The sequence below is a fragment of the Leptodactylus fuscus genome, chromosome 1 (genome assembly GCF_031893055.1).
Source record: "Leptodactylus fuscus isolate aLepFus1 chromosome 1, aLepFus1.hap2, whole genome shotgun sequence".
Lineage (NCBI taxonomy): Eukaryota > Metazoa > Chordata > Amphibia > Anura > Leptodactylidae > Leptodactylus > Leptodactylus fuscus.
This window is the reverse complement of record NC_134265.1, coordinates 337,579,659-337,596,973: the sequence shown is the minus strand read 5'-3', so window position 1 is coordinate 337,596,973 and position 17,315 is coordinate 337,579,659. Positions and strand designations below refer to the sequence as shown.

The 17,315-nt window shown below is 42.1% G+C and overlaps 1 protein-coding gene across 1 annotated transcript in view; it reads right to left on the bottom strand.

Annotated features, from left to right (window-relative positions):
- Positions 1–11,100: 11,100 nt before the first annotated feature.
- Positions 11,101–17,315, bottom strand: part of KLF3 (KLF transcription factor 3) — a 44,078-nt gene continuing 37,863 nt past the window's right edge. Inside the window, exons 3-6 of the mRNA XM_075261363.1 lie at positions 15,691–16,171; positions 14,845–14,992; positions 12,915–13,075; positions 11,101–11,844 (exon numbers count right to left, since the gene is read on the bottom strand). Of these exons, the coding sequence (XP_075117464.1) occupies positions 11,663–11,844; positions 12,915–13,075; positions 14,845–14,992; positions 15,691–16,171 (972 nt within the window). The 3' untranslated portion in view covers positions 11,101–11,662. The remainder of the gene's footprint in view (positions 11,845–12,914; positions 13,076–14,844; positions 14,993–15,690; positions 16,172–17,315) is intronic.

Sequence of the window (17,315 nt, the reverse complement as noted above, 5' to 3'; positions counted from 1 at the left end):
GTACAGAGCACATAGCACTACACAGTGTACAGAGCACATAACACTACAAAGTGTACAGAGCACATAGCACTACACAGTGTACAGAGCACATAGCACACTACACAGTGTACAGAGCACATAGCACTACACAGTGTACAGAGCACATAGCACTACACAGTGTACAGAGCACATAGCACTACACAGTGTACAGAGCACATAGCACTACACAGTGTACAGAGCACATAGCACTACACAGTGTACAGAGCATATAGCACTACATAGTGATTCTGGATCCTTAGATTACTAGTTCTGGCGGCTGCAGGTATCATCTGATCACTTGGTATTGCTACTGGTAAAACATAGCTGATAGTTATAAGAATGGTGAGATGCTGAAATCAATGCAATGAAATTGACCATATTGTATTATATTGTTAATAATTCCAGGATACAGTTCTGCGTGCCTGAATCTTGGAAGTAGAAGTTATGTCACTACAGGATCAATTGAGGATTTCTTAAAGAATGTTAAAGCCCTAATCCCAGAAATGTGTAGATGAGACATAAAATAAATGGCTTCCTGTCTCATTTCCCATTTTGCACATTGTTTAATAGCATAGTGTTATGGTTACAGGAATGTAGATATGTCCCATGTGCAACTGGGGACTACATGGCGACTAAAAGTCACACATAAATAACAGATAAATGTCATCTACAATGCAGCATAAGGCAAATTAGTTGGTATGACTATAGCATGAGAACTACCTGGATATTTACACTTTCATGGGCCATAGTATCTGCTCGGACTCTCCATCCCTGGAGATTTCATATATAAAACAGTGGTGACGGGGTTCATCCTCTTGGAGATGGTCTCTACCAGTGGCGTAACTAGGAATGACGGGGCCCCGTGGTGAACTTTTAACATGATGCCATATTATGTCCCATAGTGGCCTCGGTACACACTATTATTCCTCATAGTGGCCCCTGCACACAGTATTGTGCCCCATAGTAGCCCCTGCACACAGTATTATGTCGCATAGTGGCCCCTACACACAGTATGATGTCCCATAGTGGCCCCTGCACAAAGTATTATGCCCCATAGTGGCCCCTACACACAGTATTATGCCCCATAGTGGCCCCTGCACACAGTATTATGCCCCATAGTGGCCCCTGTATACAGTATTATCCCCCATAGTGGCCCCTGCACACAGTATGATGTCCCATAGTGGCTCCTGCACACAGTATTATGCCCCATAATGAACACTCATGAACAATTATTATACTTGTTCATGAGTGTAATAATCGGGGACCCGGGGGGGATACAAACATAAAAAAACTCTGTTACTTATCTCCAGCTCCGCTGCAGTTTTCAGTGGTGTCGGCCATCTTTAATGACGTACGGATGTCACTTCATGTCTGGACACAGAGTCAGACATGCAGTACTCTGTGTCCGGTTTAAAAAAAAAACGGTTTCGCGGTGGAGAGCATAAAACGCACACCGGCGCTCACAGCCGGACCCGATCTGACAGGTTTCCATCTTCTGCATGCAAACCTGAAAACGGAGTCCGGGCGCTAGTGTGAACCCAGCATAAGCCGGCCCTAAGGATCCTCGGGCGAATGGAGGCGCGGCAGCAGCGCCACTCTTCCCTGCCTCCAAACTGGAGCGTAGTGAATCCTCTAGCGTACATCAACTTGCCCCCGGGTCCCGAGACCGAACTGTGCCCTTAAAGTGAGAATTTTCTTCTTATTACAGGCACCAGCTTATAGAATGGAGGAAGCTGACGGGACAGATCTTCTTAAAGCAAAGATTACCTGGATCAGGTAAGTGGTCCTGATCCCTTAGGAGGACAGAACATCCTCCCCACCTGTCCTGGTCCACACAGGACAGAAAAAAAACACGTTTTGGGGGAGGAAGCTGTGTCCTTTTAAGGGATCCTAGCCATGTGAAATTGATACTGGCTAATTAAAAATCCGCCTGTCCTACCAGCACACAGGGGCAGAAAATACCCCCCCCCCCCAGTTGTGCCGCTGGTGGGGACGACAGGGAACAGGGGTTTATAGAGGGAGATTATAGAGAGGAAGAGGAGAAACAGACCAGAATAAGGGGCGACAGAAAGAGACTGTAGGTAGGAAACAGAGAAACAGACCAGAACATGGGGGGAGGAGACCCTTTCTGTGGGCATTTGTGTATATAGCTTTTACTTAGATCAATAAGTGACATTGAACAGTATATAGATTTTCTAGTGGTGACCATATAACTTCAGTATAATATTGAGTCCAGTGGGCAGCCCTAACAGTGAATGACACCATCCACTCTATTACTTTGTAACTATCAATCACTGATAGGACCAACCACTGGACTGCATAATTCACAGGTTATACCAGTGGCATTACTAAAGTCTTGTGGGCCCCCTTGATTGGGGTCCCCTACTCTTTAGCGTATTATTTATAGCACTGGTTATGGATGCTGCACAGGTATCTTAAATATTTATAAGGGATACAACTATAGTACCCACAACTATGGCATTGGTTATCAAGAATACGGTGAGTGAGCAGCATAGCACAGCCCAGACATATGAAATACTGGGATCTGCGGCCTCTGGGAAACAGCTGATCTGCAGGGTACTAACAGTCCAAGATATCAGATGTTTGAGGAAACTGTGGTGCTTTTGCGAGTGCCCTGAGCCCTACATTAATTTCATACAGTAATAATGGCATGGTTACTATAAAACAGAGATGGCATGTGATGTATATAGTGAATGGGCCCCACACAGTATAATGTTTTCTCCAGAGACCCTCACAGTGTAATACACATAGTGGCCCCACGTAGTATAATATGCTCCCCAATGGTCTCACACATTGTAATATGTTCCACAGTGGTCCCCACACAGTATATTGTTCTATACTGGCCCCACACAGTATAATGTGCACTACAGTGGCCCCATACTGTATAATAATCTCCACAGTGGTCCCCACACAGTATATTGTTCCACAGTGGCAGTGGCATAACTACCGCAGAAGCAGCGGAGACAGCTGCCACAGGGCCCAGGACATTAGGGGGCCTGGTGACAGCCGCTACCGCCGCATTTTTTTCTTAATAGGCCGTTACCAGCTGGAGTTATTCCAGCCGCTAACGGGCCCTATTTACTTACCGATCCTGGCTGGGCCACTAAGGGATATAATACTGTGTGCAGGGGCCACTATGGGACATAATACTTAGTGCAGGGGCCACTAAGGGACATAATACTGTGTGCAGGGGCCACTAGGACATAATACTGGGTGCAGGGGCCACTAAGGGACATAATATTGTGTGCAGGGGCCACTAAGGGATATAATACTGTGTGCAGGGGTCACTAAGCGACATAATAATGTGTGCAGGGGCCACTAAGGGACATAATACTGTGTGCAGGGGCCACTAAGGGACATAATACTGTGTGCAGGGGCCACTAAGGGATATAATACTGTGTGCAGGGGTCACTAAGCGACATAATAATGTGTGCAGGGGCCACTAAGGGACATAATACTGTGTGCAGGGGCCACTATGGGACATAATATTGAGTGCAGGGGCCACTAAGGGACATAATACTGTGTGCAGGGGCCACTATGGGACATAATACTGAGTGCAGGGGCCACTAAGGGACATAATACTGTGTGTAGGGGCAGTTGCCTCTTCACAGTATAATATGCTCTCCACAATGATCCCAAACAATATAATATGCTCCACAATGGCCCCACACAGTATATTGTTCCACAGTGGCCCCACAGAGTATAATATGCTCCCCACAGTGGCCCCACACAGTATAATATCCCCCCACATAGTATAATATGCCCCCAAGAGCCCCCTCCTCCCCAGTATAATACACTCTAGAACAGGGGTAGGGAACCTTCGGCTCTCCAGCTGCTGTGAAACTACAACTCCCATCATGCTCCATTCACTTCCATGGGAGTTCCAAGAACAGCAGAGCAAGTATGCATGCTGGGAGTTGTAGTTTTGCAACAGCTGGAGAGCCGTACGTTCCCTACCCCTGCTCTAGAAGATCGAGACGCTTCAAGCAAACCCCATGAAATGATATCAATCTGTTCAGCTTCTCTATAACATGCTTCTTGTAGACTACATATCATTTACATGGTGAAAAGGTTTCCTTTAAGTATCTTAAGTAAATGGTAGTTAGAAGTATGTAATAACCTACGTATAACTAATGTGACACTGTATCCATTTGCTATATTTATCCTGTGCATCTAAATATGAATGACCTATGTAAATCTGAAAAGCTGTGCATATGGATGTATCCAAAATCTGGCTCATTCTGTTGCCGCATATGACAAATAGTTTACACACAATAGCTGGCTGGATCTGACACACTGCTCTAAGGGTCTGGCCTTTCTTGCTATATTTTTATGCCAATAAATACACAGGAAGTTGCTTCCAGTCCACTCTGTTCTTGAGACTTGTTTACATCTTACGAATAGTCGACATTACACAAAGTCTGACACCCAGCGGTGCGCTCCTTCCTGTACTAGTCATGGGATCATACAAGACCATCTGCAATGTGAACCTTGTAATCATCCATGGACATGTAGGACGTGTATGTGTATGTCTGGCCTGCATGGCACCTACAGAACCGTTATTCGGACTCATACAGCTCCCCCTTGTCCCCTCCTATTAGGCAAGCAGCACTCTGTGTTTAGTCTCACTTCACATGTGATTGAATGTAAATGCTGCCATGAAGGTTGTTTGCAGAATGTTGTGTCTGTTCTCCATCGCATTCACACTGTGTACAATGGGATGTACATGATAATGTACTACGTCTGCTTGCACATATTTCTACATAAAAAAACTGGTGGATCTTAAACAGCGCAAAAGAAATTGTTGGTAAATATAATTTTGTGAGTTTTCTTCTTTCTGTCAAATTCTGTACCTACATCTATCTATTTATCTATCTATCCATCTATCTATGTAAACCTCCCCAAAATATGTCATCCTTGGAAAAATAAAAGGGATACAGCCTAGGGCAGTAATGGTTAACCTTTTGGGCTCAGTGTGTCAAAATTTGCTTAACTGGGGTGCCTTTTTATGGCCCCCACACAGTACATGACCTTTACTTGAGTCAGCAAAAAAAAAATATTTCTGCGATGACCAGCCGCAATATCAATGTATAGAATCTCCCATAAAAAAGAACCTTTAAAAGAAAATAAAAAAATTAAAAGTTGTAAATCCCTCCTTTCCCTAGAATAGGTACAAAAGTAGAAAATGACTGTGAAACACAAACACATTAGGTATCCCTGTGTCTGACAGTGCCCGGTCTACTGAATATAGGGGATTTGCAGTGCTCCTGTTCCATCATGAAGGGGTTAATAGGAGCACTGCAGATACCCTATATTCAGAAAAACCCAGTCCTCAAGCTCAGGGAAGGGGCAGACAGACAACCAAAACACCCCCCTCCACCTCCCCAGCATCTACTGCACCCAAAAACTCCAACCATTTTAATTTTTGAAAATCTCCAGTAGCTGCTGCATTTCCCCCCCTCGGCTTATACTTGGGTCAATAAGTTTTCCCAGTTTTTTGTGGTAAAATTAGGGGCCTCGGCTTATATTTGGGTCAGCTTATACTCAAGTATATACGGTAAGTGTAGCACCACCTAGAGAAGGCAGCAGAGGGTAGCCAAGACAGGAGCATGGACAGGTGAGTAAAAATTATTGGCTTCTGCTTATTGCAATAACATAATAGGTAGCGGCGGATTAAAAAAAAAAATCCCCCCTCCCCCCAGTTTATTCCGCAAGGCGGCATCTGAGGCTATCGTTTAAAGGTCACCTCATGGAAGGTGTGTCATCTTACACATGCATGTCAAAGGTTCCCCATCACTGGACTAGGGCCTACATCTCCAAGTATAAAAATAACCTATAAAGCCAGCAATCCAAAAAGAGTAGTGAAAAAAGTGGGGTACTTTATTTACCTCCTTTCAACAATTCTAAAGTCCGAGAAAGCCATCTATCTATTTAGAAAGAGTCATTCACCCGCATCTCCAATCTATGACCTGTGTATCTATCAATCTAATATCTATCCCATATCTACCTACCTAAAAAATAAACTAGGTAGCCCTCCAAAAATTGTGATAAAAGTGTGGGTAACAAAGTTTCACCCCATTTATACGAACCTTTCTCAACTCTACAACTTGTACGGTCCTCATTTAAATCTATCTATCTATCCATCCATTGGTTCTACTGACCTACGGCTAATATTATAGCCACCTAGCCCAATCACAGGCCGGTCTCTGACATCATTCATGACGTCTCTGAGACCAGAAGAGGCCAGTTCGTTTTGAACTGGTTTGGTCCGAATGAAACCTTGCCAGATTTGCCCTAACAAATACTGTTAGTGATGTCCCTCCTCAGAGACTCAGCAATCTGCCGCCTGAGGCGATATACTCATTTCATCTCATGGCAGATGCAGCCCTGCACACACGCAGTATCAATGTGACAGGTGATCGCAATAGAATATTTGCCCAATCATCCTCATGGAGTGGGTAGCAGAGCACAGAAGGCGTTTAGAGATGTAGCAAAGTTTAACTTGTTAGTATTTGGGGGCAAAACTTTCACAATACATCTTAGAAACACCTTACAGTAATGAAATATCTCCTAATCAATCTAGGCTGGTGACTTTGTGGACTTGCTTTATCTTAATTCTGTATATCCTGGATTCAATGTGTTTTAACTCAACTAATCTTTTCTTTGGATCTGTAAAGCTGCTTTTGGGGGAGATTCTGACCAGGAATGTAACCACAAGTTCTCCAGTCAGCATAATTACTTGCTTTTACATTGTGCAGTAATGTAGGTTTCTTGCCTTGCCAAGATTCCCTCCATTAACGTAGATGTTTGGCACCTTTCTAATATATTCGTCTCCTGTTTATTGGAATGAAGTACACTGAAATATGTGACTACCATAAAAGTTCACTCAGACATTCACATCATGGTATTAATTGCAGCAATAGGCTAAAATTCCTCAACTCAGTGAGGTACATACCGTAGTAACATAGTAGATGAGGTTGGATGAAGACACCGGTCCATCAAGTCCCAACTAGAAACCTACAGACAAAAAACTCCCATGAGGCTGATGTCACTTTTCCCATATGAGGTGAAAATCTTCCTTCACAACTCAACCCAAGCAGTATAATACAATGGATCAACTTATCTTCAGTCTAAAGCCTGTATTTTTTTTTTCTTTGAAGAAAGGCAGCCAGGCTCTTCTTGAACTTCTTGAGCCTCACTACACTTACAGTAAAGAATCCCCGTCTATGATACTGGTGAAACGTTTTCTCCTCTAGGCATAAAGGATGTCGTCTTGTCGCTGTCACAGGCCAAGGAGTACAAAGATAATTTGAAAGGTATCTCTACTGTCCCTGTTTGTCCAATGGACTGAGAGGCATATAGACCATGGATATGGATTAGCGACATCATCCCTGAAACCACAAAGATGCTCGTCCATGACCTCAGTATCTCCTAGACTACTGTAACACCCTTCTCCATGGCCTCCCAGTAAATACTCTCGCCCCTCTCCAGTTCACCTTAAACTGTGCTGCTTGCTTAATACAACTCTCCCCCCGTTCTTCATCAGCTGCTCCCTTCTGCCAATCCTTTCTCTGGTTAACTGTTGCCCAGCGAATACAGTTCAAAATACTAATTCTGACATACAAAGCCATCCACAACCTGGCCCCTCCATACATCTTTGACCTAATCTCCCACTACCTGCCCACACGTAACCTCCAATCCCCCAAAGACCTCCTACTCCGCTCTGCTCTTCTCCACCCTTCACACAACCATCTCCAAGATTTCTCTCGTGCATCCCCCATACTCTGGAACTCCTTACCAAGACACATAAGACTGATCCCCACAATCACAGGATTCAAGAAGGCTCTGAAGACTCACCTATTCAGGAAGGCCTACAACCTCCAATAACACTGCTGTCACCACACCACCACCTGAACAGTCTCTCCGCTCACCCACTGTCTCTACCCCCCTTCCCTCATAGATTGTAAGCCCATGCGGGCAGGGCCCTCTATCCCACTGTGCCAGTTGGTCATTGTTAGTATTGTATTTGTTTTGTATATTTTGTGTACCGTATGTAAACCCTCAAACGTACAGCACCATGGAATTAATACAATAATGTACAGCACCATGGAATTAATACAATAATGTACAGCACCATGGAATTAATACAATAATGTACAGCACCATGGAATTAATACAATAATGTACAGCACCATGGAATTAATACAATAATGTACAATACCATGGAATAATTGGTGCTATATAAATAAATAATAATGTTATATGAGATTCGATACATTGAAGACTCCTCCAAGCTTTTGTGGAGCACTGTGCTGCTGCAAGATACATTCTCCAGATCCAGGATACTTACGTATGTTGGCATAACGTATTTGTCACACATTGATACACGTTTGCCCTCCTTTTATCTTGTCGGCCATAGCTCCAGATATCTTGTTCTACACCAAGGTGAGCTTTCACAATATTTAGTCATGTTCTTCTGTGGGCATCAGAGATATCCTCCCTCCTGACCTACCTAGATGCCAACTTTCCTCACCGATGAGTCACCCAAATTGACATTGATTGCTGCAAGAGGTTACTACACAACCTTTGATGTTACCCTTGGTTTCTTGGAAACTCCTGTAAGCATGGACTATATTTAGCAAGACAGACCTTGGTAGATTGCCAGGGCTAAGGCTCTCTCTGTAGAATGCACCAATGAATTTCACATTCCCTTCCAGACAAAGGGACATCAACCAGCCTTCATCTGAGACTTCAGGAGATCTCGGGCCATGATGGTTTCATATAGCAAAGTTTAGTTTTCTGCAGATCTGATTCCTCATATGACAAGTTGCTAGTGAACACCTTACTGGTGTAACTATTACTAGGGATGTCCATTGTTGTCCGTGATACATACTGATATAATGTGGTCTGCTTTTTGTCCAAGTCAAACACCACACAAATGTGTGTACTGTTCATGTCCTTTATTCGGCACATTGAGTCAATGCCCATAGTGCAGGAAGAAAAAGTAAGTGAACCCATCAGTTTAATAACCTGTAGATCCCGCTTTAGCAGCAATCTCCTCCATCAATAAGATTTGCACAACATTGAGGAAGAATTTTAGACCGTTCTTCACAGCAAATGTTCATCAATATTTCTGGGATGCCTCAATGTACAGATCATACCACAGTAACTTAATAGGATTGAGATCAGAATTCTGACTTAGCAATTCCATAAAACAAATTTTCTTCTTTTCAGTATTTCTTTAGTCATGTGATTCTTGTCAATGTCTTGTTACATTACCTAATATTTCTATATTAACCCTGAAACCATGGTCTACTGTCCTCACATCGTCCTATAAAATGTTTTCATACACCTTTGAAATATTGTTCCCTCAGTAATCTCAAGATAGCCAGGCTCAGAAGCAACAAAGCGCCCCAAACTGTGATACTGTATAGGCCTAGCTTCATAGTTGGGATGAGGTTTTGGTTGGTGCCATGTTCTTTCCTCCGAACAGTCATGAAGGAAGCTGCGGCCTATGTCAAGTTTACCTCAGATGATGTGGGTGTTTCACGATGGATGTGAGGGACTGTTCAATGGAAGGATGGGACAAAAGTGGAAATTTTTGAGCACAGATGCCGCGAGTTAGGTTACCAAATAGCCACCATTCAGTCGTTCGCATAACTGTAGAGACAGCCATCTATTCTTCCATGTAGAAGTCCTTTAGTACAAAAACAATTCTTTGGCTTATCATAAGTAGAGATGAGCGAACACTGTTCGGATCAGCCGATCTGAACAGCACGCACCCATAGAAATGAATGGAAGCACCTGTGACGCCGGCCGGCCGCCGGCAAAGGTGCTTCCATTCATTTCTATGGGTGCGTGCTGTTCGGATCGGCTGATCCGAACAGTGTTCGCTCATCTCTAATCATAAGCAATCCTTCATGACAAGTTATTTTACCTTGGAGTAATTTTGCACATTTTTGTGTAACGCCATGGCTCGGTAACTGAGAAAAAAAATAAATAAAAAAATACACAGTGCCAAGCGCTAATCGTGCGATACTGTGATGAATGTGGAAATGTAACAACACATAAGTGTGAAGGTTCCTCTTCTGTGGTTGTGATAACAGCTCATAACCACTATACAGGCATATAGTAGGGGACCTCCAAGTGATGGTGGACCCCCTAGATGTGGCGGACTCCAGTAGCAGCAGCCACCCTCTGTAACGCCAAAACCGCTGGGAACAGCATCTGGAACATCCAAAGGCGAACAAAGAAAACGGCAGGAGGCGCGCTTATCCGGGTCAATTCTTTTATTTCAATACACAACGCGTTTCGAGTTTACTACCCTTTTTCCAGTGTACACACCTGAAAAAGGGTAGTAAACCCGAAACACGTGTGTTGAAATAAAAGGATTGACCCGGATGAGCACGCCTCCTGCTGTTTTCTTTGTTCACCTTTGGAGTATCGCTCAGATCCTGGTGCCCAATGGCTCCTCCGCTACGTAGGGCCTCTGTTACAGCATGAGGGCCCTAAAGCTGATCATTGTGAAAATTTGAAATTTTTTAAATTTTAGGGATAACCTAATTAGGCTCTGTTCACATATACATTGTTTTCTCTTAATTAAAGTCACAACATCATAGATCCATAATGTGAGAGGCACCATCAATATCCAATGGACCCCACTGACTTACAATAACTGGATGAGGTCAGTTGCACAATGTATATGTGAACACAGATATGTGACCGGTCTATATAGCAGCATCCCTTTCCTTCTAGTCCCTTCTCATTGGACAAGATATCTTCTTTAAAAATATATATTTTTAATATTATTCAAGTACATTTCATATCATAATACATGACATAGACAGATTGTACTTTTTTTTTGTATAGGTAGATACATATGTTGAATACATGGGCTATTTAGAAAACAGGTAGAACCTCAAATTGATTTCGATCAAGGCACAGACCAAGAGGATAGACCAACATAACTGTGCATCATTAAAAACCAAACAGATTATTCAACAAAAATTAGATATATTTGTGTTTTTTCATTTCAAATTTTTTTTTTTCTTTTGTCTCGTAAAAAGTGCACTTTTTGCATTCAGGCGTCATGGCATACAATACAAAGACCTGACAAACACCTTACTGTTCCATGGCTGGTTTTCATTTTTTTTTTAGGAAATGTATTTAATGGTGGACAATACAACATAAAAAAAGAATTACAATGTAGCACTAACAAGTGTGAGGAATGTGGCAAGAGGAAGCAAACTAGGTATTGTGTTTATAATTAAATACAGGTATTATAAGTTATTTCATATAGATATATGGCTTGAAAGTACACATGAAGCAGTAGATTGTCCATTTTCTTTATTTCCTGAGGTGTCATTAAGAGCAGGAAGTTACTGCTAAGCCTCTGTATTACAAAAAAAAAGAAAAAAAGAAAAAAAGAAAAAAACAAGTTCACATTCTTAGGTCTGACCCGTGGCGAGTACACTGAGGTTAAAAGGATAAAATCTAATGACTGGAATTGTATGGTTTCAGACCAGCTGAATCCAAAATTTAAAGTGTAAAAAAAAAAAAAGAATAAGAAAAAAGTAATCCAAAAGACAAACAAAAATATCCAAAAAAACAAAAAAAATTCTGTTCAGACAAGCATGTGTCTCTTTCTGTGCAGGGCAAGGTGGTCCGAGCGGGAGAAGCTACGGTCACAGTCTGGACACTGAAATGGTTTGATTCCAGTGTGTTTACGGAAATGCCGAGTCAGTTCGTCAGAGCGGGCAAACTTCCATGTGCATCCTTCCCAAGTACACTGATAAGGTTTTTCCCCTGTAGGAGAGAACAGGAAGATCAGTTAAGTGCACGAAGGAACAGGTTCAGAGCAAGCAAGATCAGCTTTTTTCCCCTTAATGTGAACAATGAACGGGTGGGGGGGAACGAGTCACTTTCCAAATCAACAACCGTCCTGTGCAAGAAAACAACAGCTGTGCTACGAAGTGCTGAGGATATCAAAATGTTTTGGACCAGATGCATGAAAGTTATATTATATTATCCACCTGGGAATTACATATTGACATGCAGGTTCTAGATGGAAGACGCCTGTCGTATGGGGCAGTTTCTTATGAAACTTTAAAAAAAATAAAGGAGTCTGTGCAATTTGGTTAATGATCGGCCAAAAACACCCAAGCATGATGGAGCCACACGGTGGCTCAGTGGTTAGCACTGCAGCCTTGCAGCGCTGGAGTCCTTTGTTCAAATCCCGCTAAGGGCAAAAAAACATCTGCAAGGAGTTTGTATGTTCTCCCCGTGTTTGCATGGATTTCCATCCCATATTCCAAAGACATACTGATAGGGAAAAATGTACATTGTGATCTCTATGTGGGGCTCACAATCTACAATTAAAAAACAAACAAACGCCCAAGCGTGCCAAACATTGGCATTTTTGGTCAGACAGTTCAAGCATGGCCGATCTGTTTTTGGCAAAGTCTGCCATGGACGACCATTTATTCGTAGAACCTAAATGTCAGATTTATGGCTTTTCATTGGCCGAAATAGACAAATGTGCCATTTCAACCAGGAAAAAAAAAAAAAAAAAAAAAAAAAAGTATAAGGTGTGTAGGTAGATGTGAAATACTATTTAATGCTACACACAATTTGATGGGTTGTTCCCACAACAGTGTTCACATGTATCAAGTAAAAAATATAGGCATATCTCTGCCCCAAAAAGCTCTTGTATTAGCCCTACGGTGCAAATTCTCATGCACTCCCACATTGGGGCCATTGATTTATTTTGGATTTCTAACATTTTTTCACGTTGTGCATTTTCACCAGCAATGTATTCATGGGCTACTGTTCCCTTAACTGAGCTATAAAGCATACAGATATTTAGCAGTGCTGACCTGTATGTGTTCTCCTGTGCGCCTTTAAGTGGGAACTTTTGGTGTAAACTTTATTGCAGCCATCATAGTCGCATCTGTGTATTCTTCGCTTCCTCTGGGTTTCTGGAGATTCCACAGGTAGTGGCCTCTTTCCCGGGTGTACTATGACTGATGGGTGATGTCTGCAGGATGACACAAATATGGCAATATTACAGCAGACATAAAGCACTGAGAATTAACAGGCAAGAGCCATTTAGATTAAAAACACACAAAATGTTGAAAAATTTCTAAAAATGTGCTGCAGTGTTAGCACCACTATTAAAAGGCCAGAAAAGCTATAACACATAAAAAATTACATTATACAGTATATTATTACTCAAGAGGTGAAATTAAGATTTTATTTTGATACCATAGAAGAAGAGCAATACCCAAAGAAGAGCAATACCCAAAGAAGAGCAATAGCAGTATCATTATCTTTTGTGCTGTTCTCATCAGCAGTTTTGATAATAAGCAGGACTCTACTGGAACTCGGATTCTGGTTAAAAATGGATTCTTTACCGTCTGGCATGCAGTACTGTAGCTCCAAAACAGAGATAAATACAGAGACCCAGTCCACTTCAAAGGCTGTTACCCATGGACCCCATAGACAATGATGGGGTCCACTGGGTTTTTACCAGTTTGATACTGAAACCAGTGGAAAGAAAAGTCCCCCTTTTGAATGCTTGTTTGGTGGTCCGCTTTTCTACTCAAACCTCATACACCTGCAAACTCAGTACAGCAGATGGCTTGCCTGATGCATAGTATCACAACGTCCATTGGCAAATGTCAAAAATCCTAATAAAACTGCTATATTAGGGAGTTGCTACTCAAGCAATACTTGTGTATTTGTGGATTCTTTGACCTGCTATACACAACTTCTTAACATGATCATTGCGTTATATCCTAGCAAAAGTTTTTCTATTCTCTAAATACTCCTCTTGCTTAATGGAAAAAGCGATTGGAACCTCCGAGGGGGGAGTTTATTATTTTTAATAATTAACAAGGTCACGCTCTCTGTTCCCACGCAAACTTTTTCAGGATTGCAAAACCTTGTTACGGTTTGGTTTGCTCGCTCTCCATTTGTTTACATGATCTATTTCCTCTGAATATAATTCGAAACAGCTTTTTTTCTCTCTCACTGAGCAGAAGAGAAGACTTTTTGTAGTCTCTGTATTTTCTATAATCCTAGTCATCAGAAGAAATATTTGCCATTGTCTCAGTCACTCCTTTTCAGAGCAATTAAGAATTTCCTGTTGTGTTATGCCAAAAGGAGGGTGCGGTCCCTGACGTCAATTCCAAAAGAGGAGATCAGCCCGTGCGCCCCACCCACGGGAAGTTTTAAAATTGGCTCCTCGCATTCAAAAACATATTGCCACACCGCAGGTAAAACAAACCAATGACTACATCTACATTCCGGCGCCGGTCGCCTTGTATTTCCCCTTACTAACCTACATTCTTCTACAAATGCTTTTAATTTTCACTCGCGTCATGTAAACTATTATCCGACAACGTGTTAAGCAAGAACTTTCCTGAAAATAAAAGTACCACTCAGCTACAAAACTTCTACCGTTTCTTCTCTTGTATGGAGACAAGAGAAGACATAGCTGAGAACTTGAAACATGGAACATTCCACTCGATTTGTACAAATATTAAATTCTTGTAAAAAATTTGTTCCACAAAAGCAGAAGGTTTGCTCAAAAGGATTCTCGTGTATTTGGCACAATTGGTTTCTACTGTAGAAGGTGGTCTTCTAGCCAAGTCAAGGTAACCTAAATTCTACCGTCTTTCCCAAAGCTTTTGTTCACATGGAAATAACATTGAAGGAGCGAAAGATGTTCCCAGGAAACAGAGGACAGTTATTGTAAGAGACTGTAAGAGACTGTAAGTAAAGTTTCCACATTGTGTGACTTACTCGTGGAACATCACCTTTGGAGGTGTACTGACACCAGGTGACATTTGTTCGGGGTAGACTTCTGCCATAGGTTGATCTGTCCCAGGTTCAATTTTTATGCTTTTTAATAGTTGAGGCTTTTCGAAACATTCGGGCACTGTCACAGGCACTGTAATAGAGGGAACATAGATGGTTAAGTCAGGGACCATACCTGATCTTTTCATATCTATCTATCTATCTATCTATCTATCTATCTATCTATGCTATAAACACACACTAGTAATCCAATGGCATAGAGTAAATGGGTAGTGTACCCAGAAATGGGCAGTTGAATAGAGTAACAGTATTTGGAGCTCTGATATTGAACTTCAGTGGGTCCCTGCTGAAAATGCAGCCCCACATGACCACCCCTCTATTGCATTTTTGCAGCAAATGACTGAAAAACCATGCACGGTTTTATCAGTATTGGTACCAATGAGTAGACAGCATTATCAAGCAAGCACCAGATTTTGTTACCATAGATCTGGTGTATTCCATATACTCCAAATGGTCAATCATGGTAGACTGCTAAGTCATCAGCACATCTAAAGGGGGTCATCTCATCAGAGACAGAACTGTCGAAGTGATCAGATCCATTTTGGTGTGGCCAGTCCACGTAATACAGGGATTGGTCAGGTAAGCCAGACTGGCTCACAGAGTGTGGTCCTGAGCCGTGCCCACCTCTATGACGTCCATATGCCTTCATAAGGAATATGGACATGGATGGGCCAAAGTGGGAGATCTTCAGATAGTTCTACTTGTAATATATCAGCCAATGTATATGGACATTTGAAAACACAATCAATTTCACGATTAAAAAGTACTTACTGTGTTTACTACTTTGATTCTCCATTTCTTCAGCTAGTACCATTATTGGATGCTGAAGATGAGGGGTGTAGACAAAAGGAACAGGCTGTACAACCATTGGCTGCAATATGGGTAAGAGTCCAGGGTTCCTATATCCATGTCTTGGAAATGCAGACAATAATGGATTCATTGCTAATGGCATTGGGAAGGGTGGCACAGCAGGAGGTGATGGAGTTAATTTTTTCAATGGCGGACTGGGTGAGGGCATAAATAAACCTGGAGAACTTCTTCTTTTGGGAGACGAATATTTGACAGGCGATGGGGACCTTCCAGGGGAGGGAGGTGAATTCCTCTTGTTTGTAGTGAGATCCACCGGCTCCATTTGGAATGCAGACAATGTTTCAGCACCGTGGTAAAGTTTACTGTGCAGCATGTTTGGCGTTGGGTAAATGACGCTGTATTTATTCGTCTTCAATGAGTCTAGGTAACTTGGTTGATATGACTACAGAAGAGACAAAAACAAGAAAAAAGACACCTTGAAGTGCAAAAGTCAAACAGCAGGCCATAATATGTAAACGGTTTGGGAGAATTATTTAGGTTATGGAATGCCAGCAGACTGGCCGGGCGCACAGATTTTCCGTAAGTCGTCTGTATAATCTATAGACCGGTTTTACATAGTTATTAAAGCAATATATTAAGAAAACCCATCATCGGAGGGAAGAGACAAGGACTAGATCGCAGGAAGGGTAATTGGGCATTTACCATCTAGAGGCCTCCACCAACCTCAGCAAGTCCAATGTCTTATACTTGGCGTGAAAACCAAGGACCTGAGCACTATTATATAGGCACTGTGTCATGCTGCTATTACATATACCTAAATGCTAATGTGTTAATACATCATAGCCATATTTATACCTCGTCTGAAATATTTGTACTCTCTCCACTGCATAGGAATACCCACATTAATTCCATATATATTTTTAGAGCTGTCACAGTACGGTGACGGATTCAGTATTTGGTTCGGCTGATCCGAACAGTACTCGCTCATCTCTAATAGGAACCATGGGACCGGTGGTGCTCAAACAGGACTAGATTGCACAGATTTAATCCTGTAAATCCCTTTAAACACTTGCTGTCGAATTTACCCATAGTATACACCGGACCACTGTGGACGTCTAGGACACCTATATTATTATTATTGGAAGCCCTTGCTAACAAAAAGGTATTGTCCAAAGAAGACATTTCCTTTAACAATCTTGTATGTAACATTAAACAACTGACTTCATTTTTCTAGCGGTTCAAAGTTTATTCTGTTCTTTGCCAGACGATGACTTCAAAAATTCCCGACTCCTTTTCCTTGGGCTTCTTACTGACCCACAGGGTGGAGAGACCTCTTCCAGTAATCGGGCTCAATCTCTCAACTCGGGGCAGTGATTCAGTGTAACCTGAGCGTCATCATCATCATTGCAAGCTACTTGTCTTTTGAGGACATGCAGTATATACAACAGAGTCATAAAACTGTGGTATGAGCACCCTGACGTATCCACTTTCCTACAGTCTGCGCTGTACTAATCCAAGGCGTTGGGGTGATTGGTGTGGTTTAGTTATACAAAAGTACAGACGTAATGTAGAAGTGATAGCAGAAA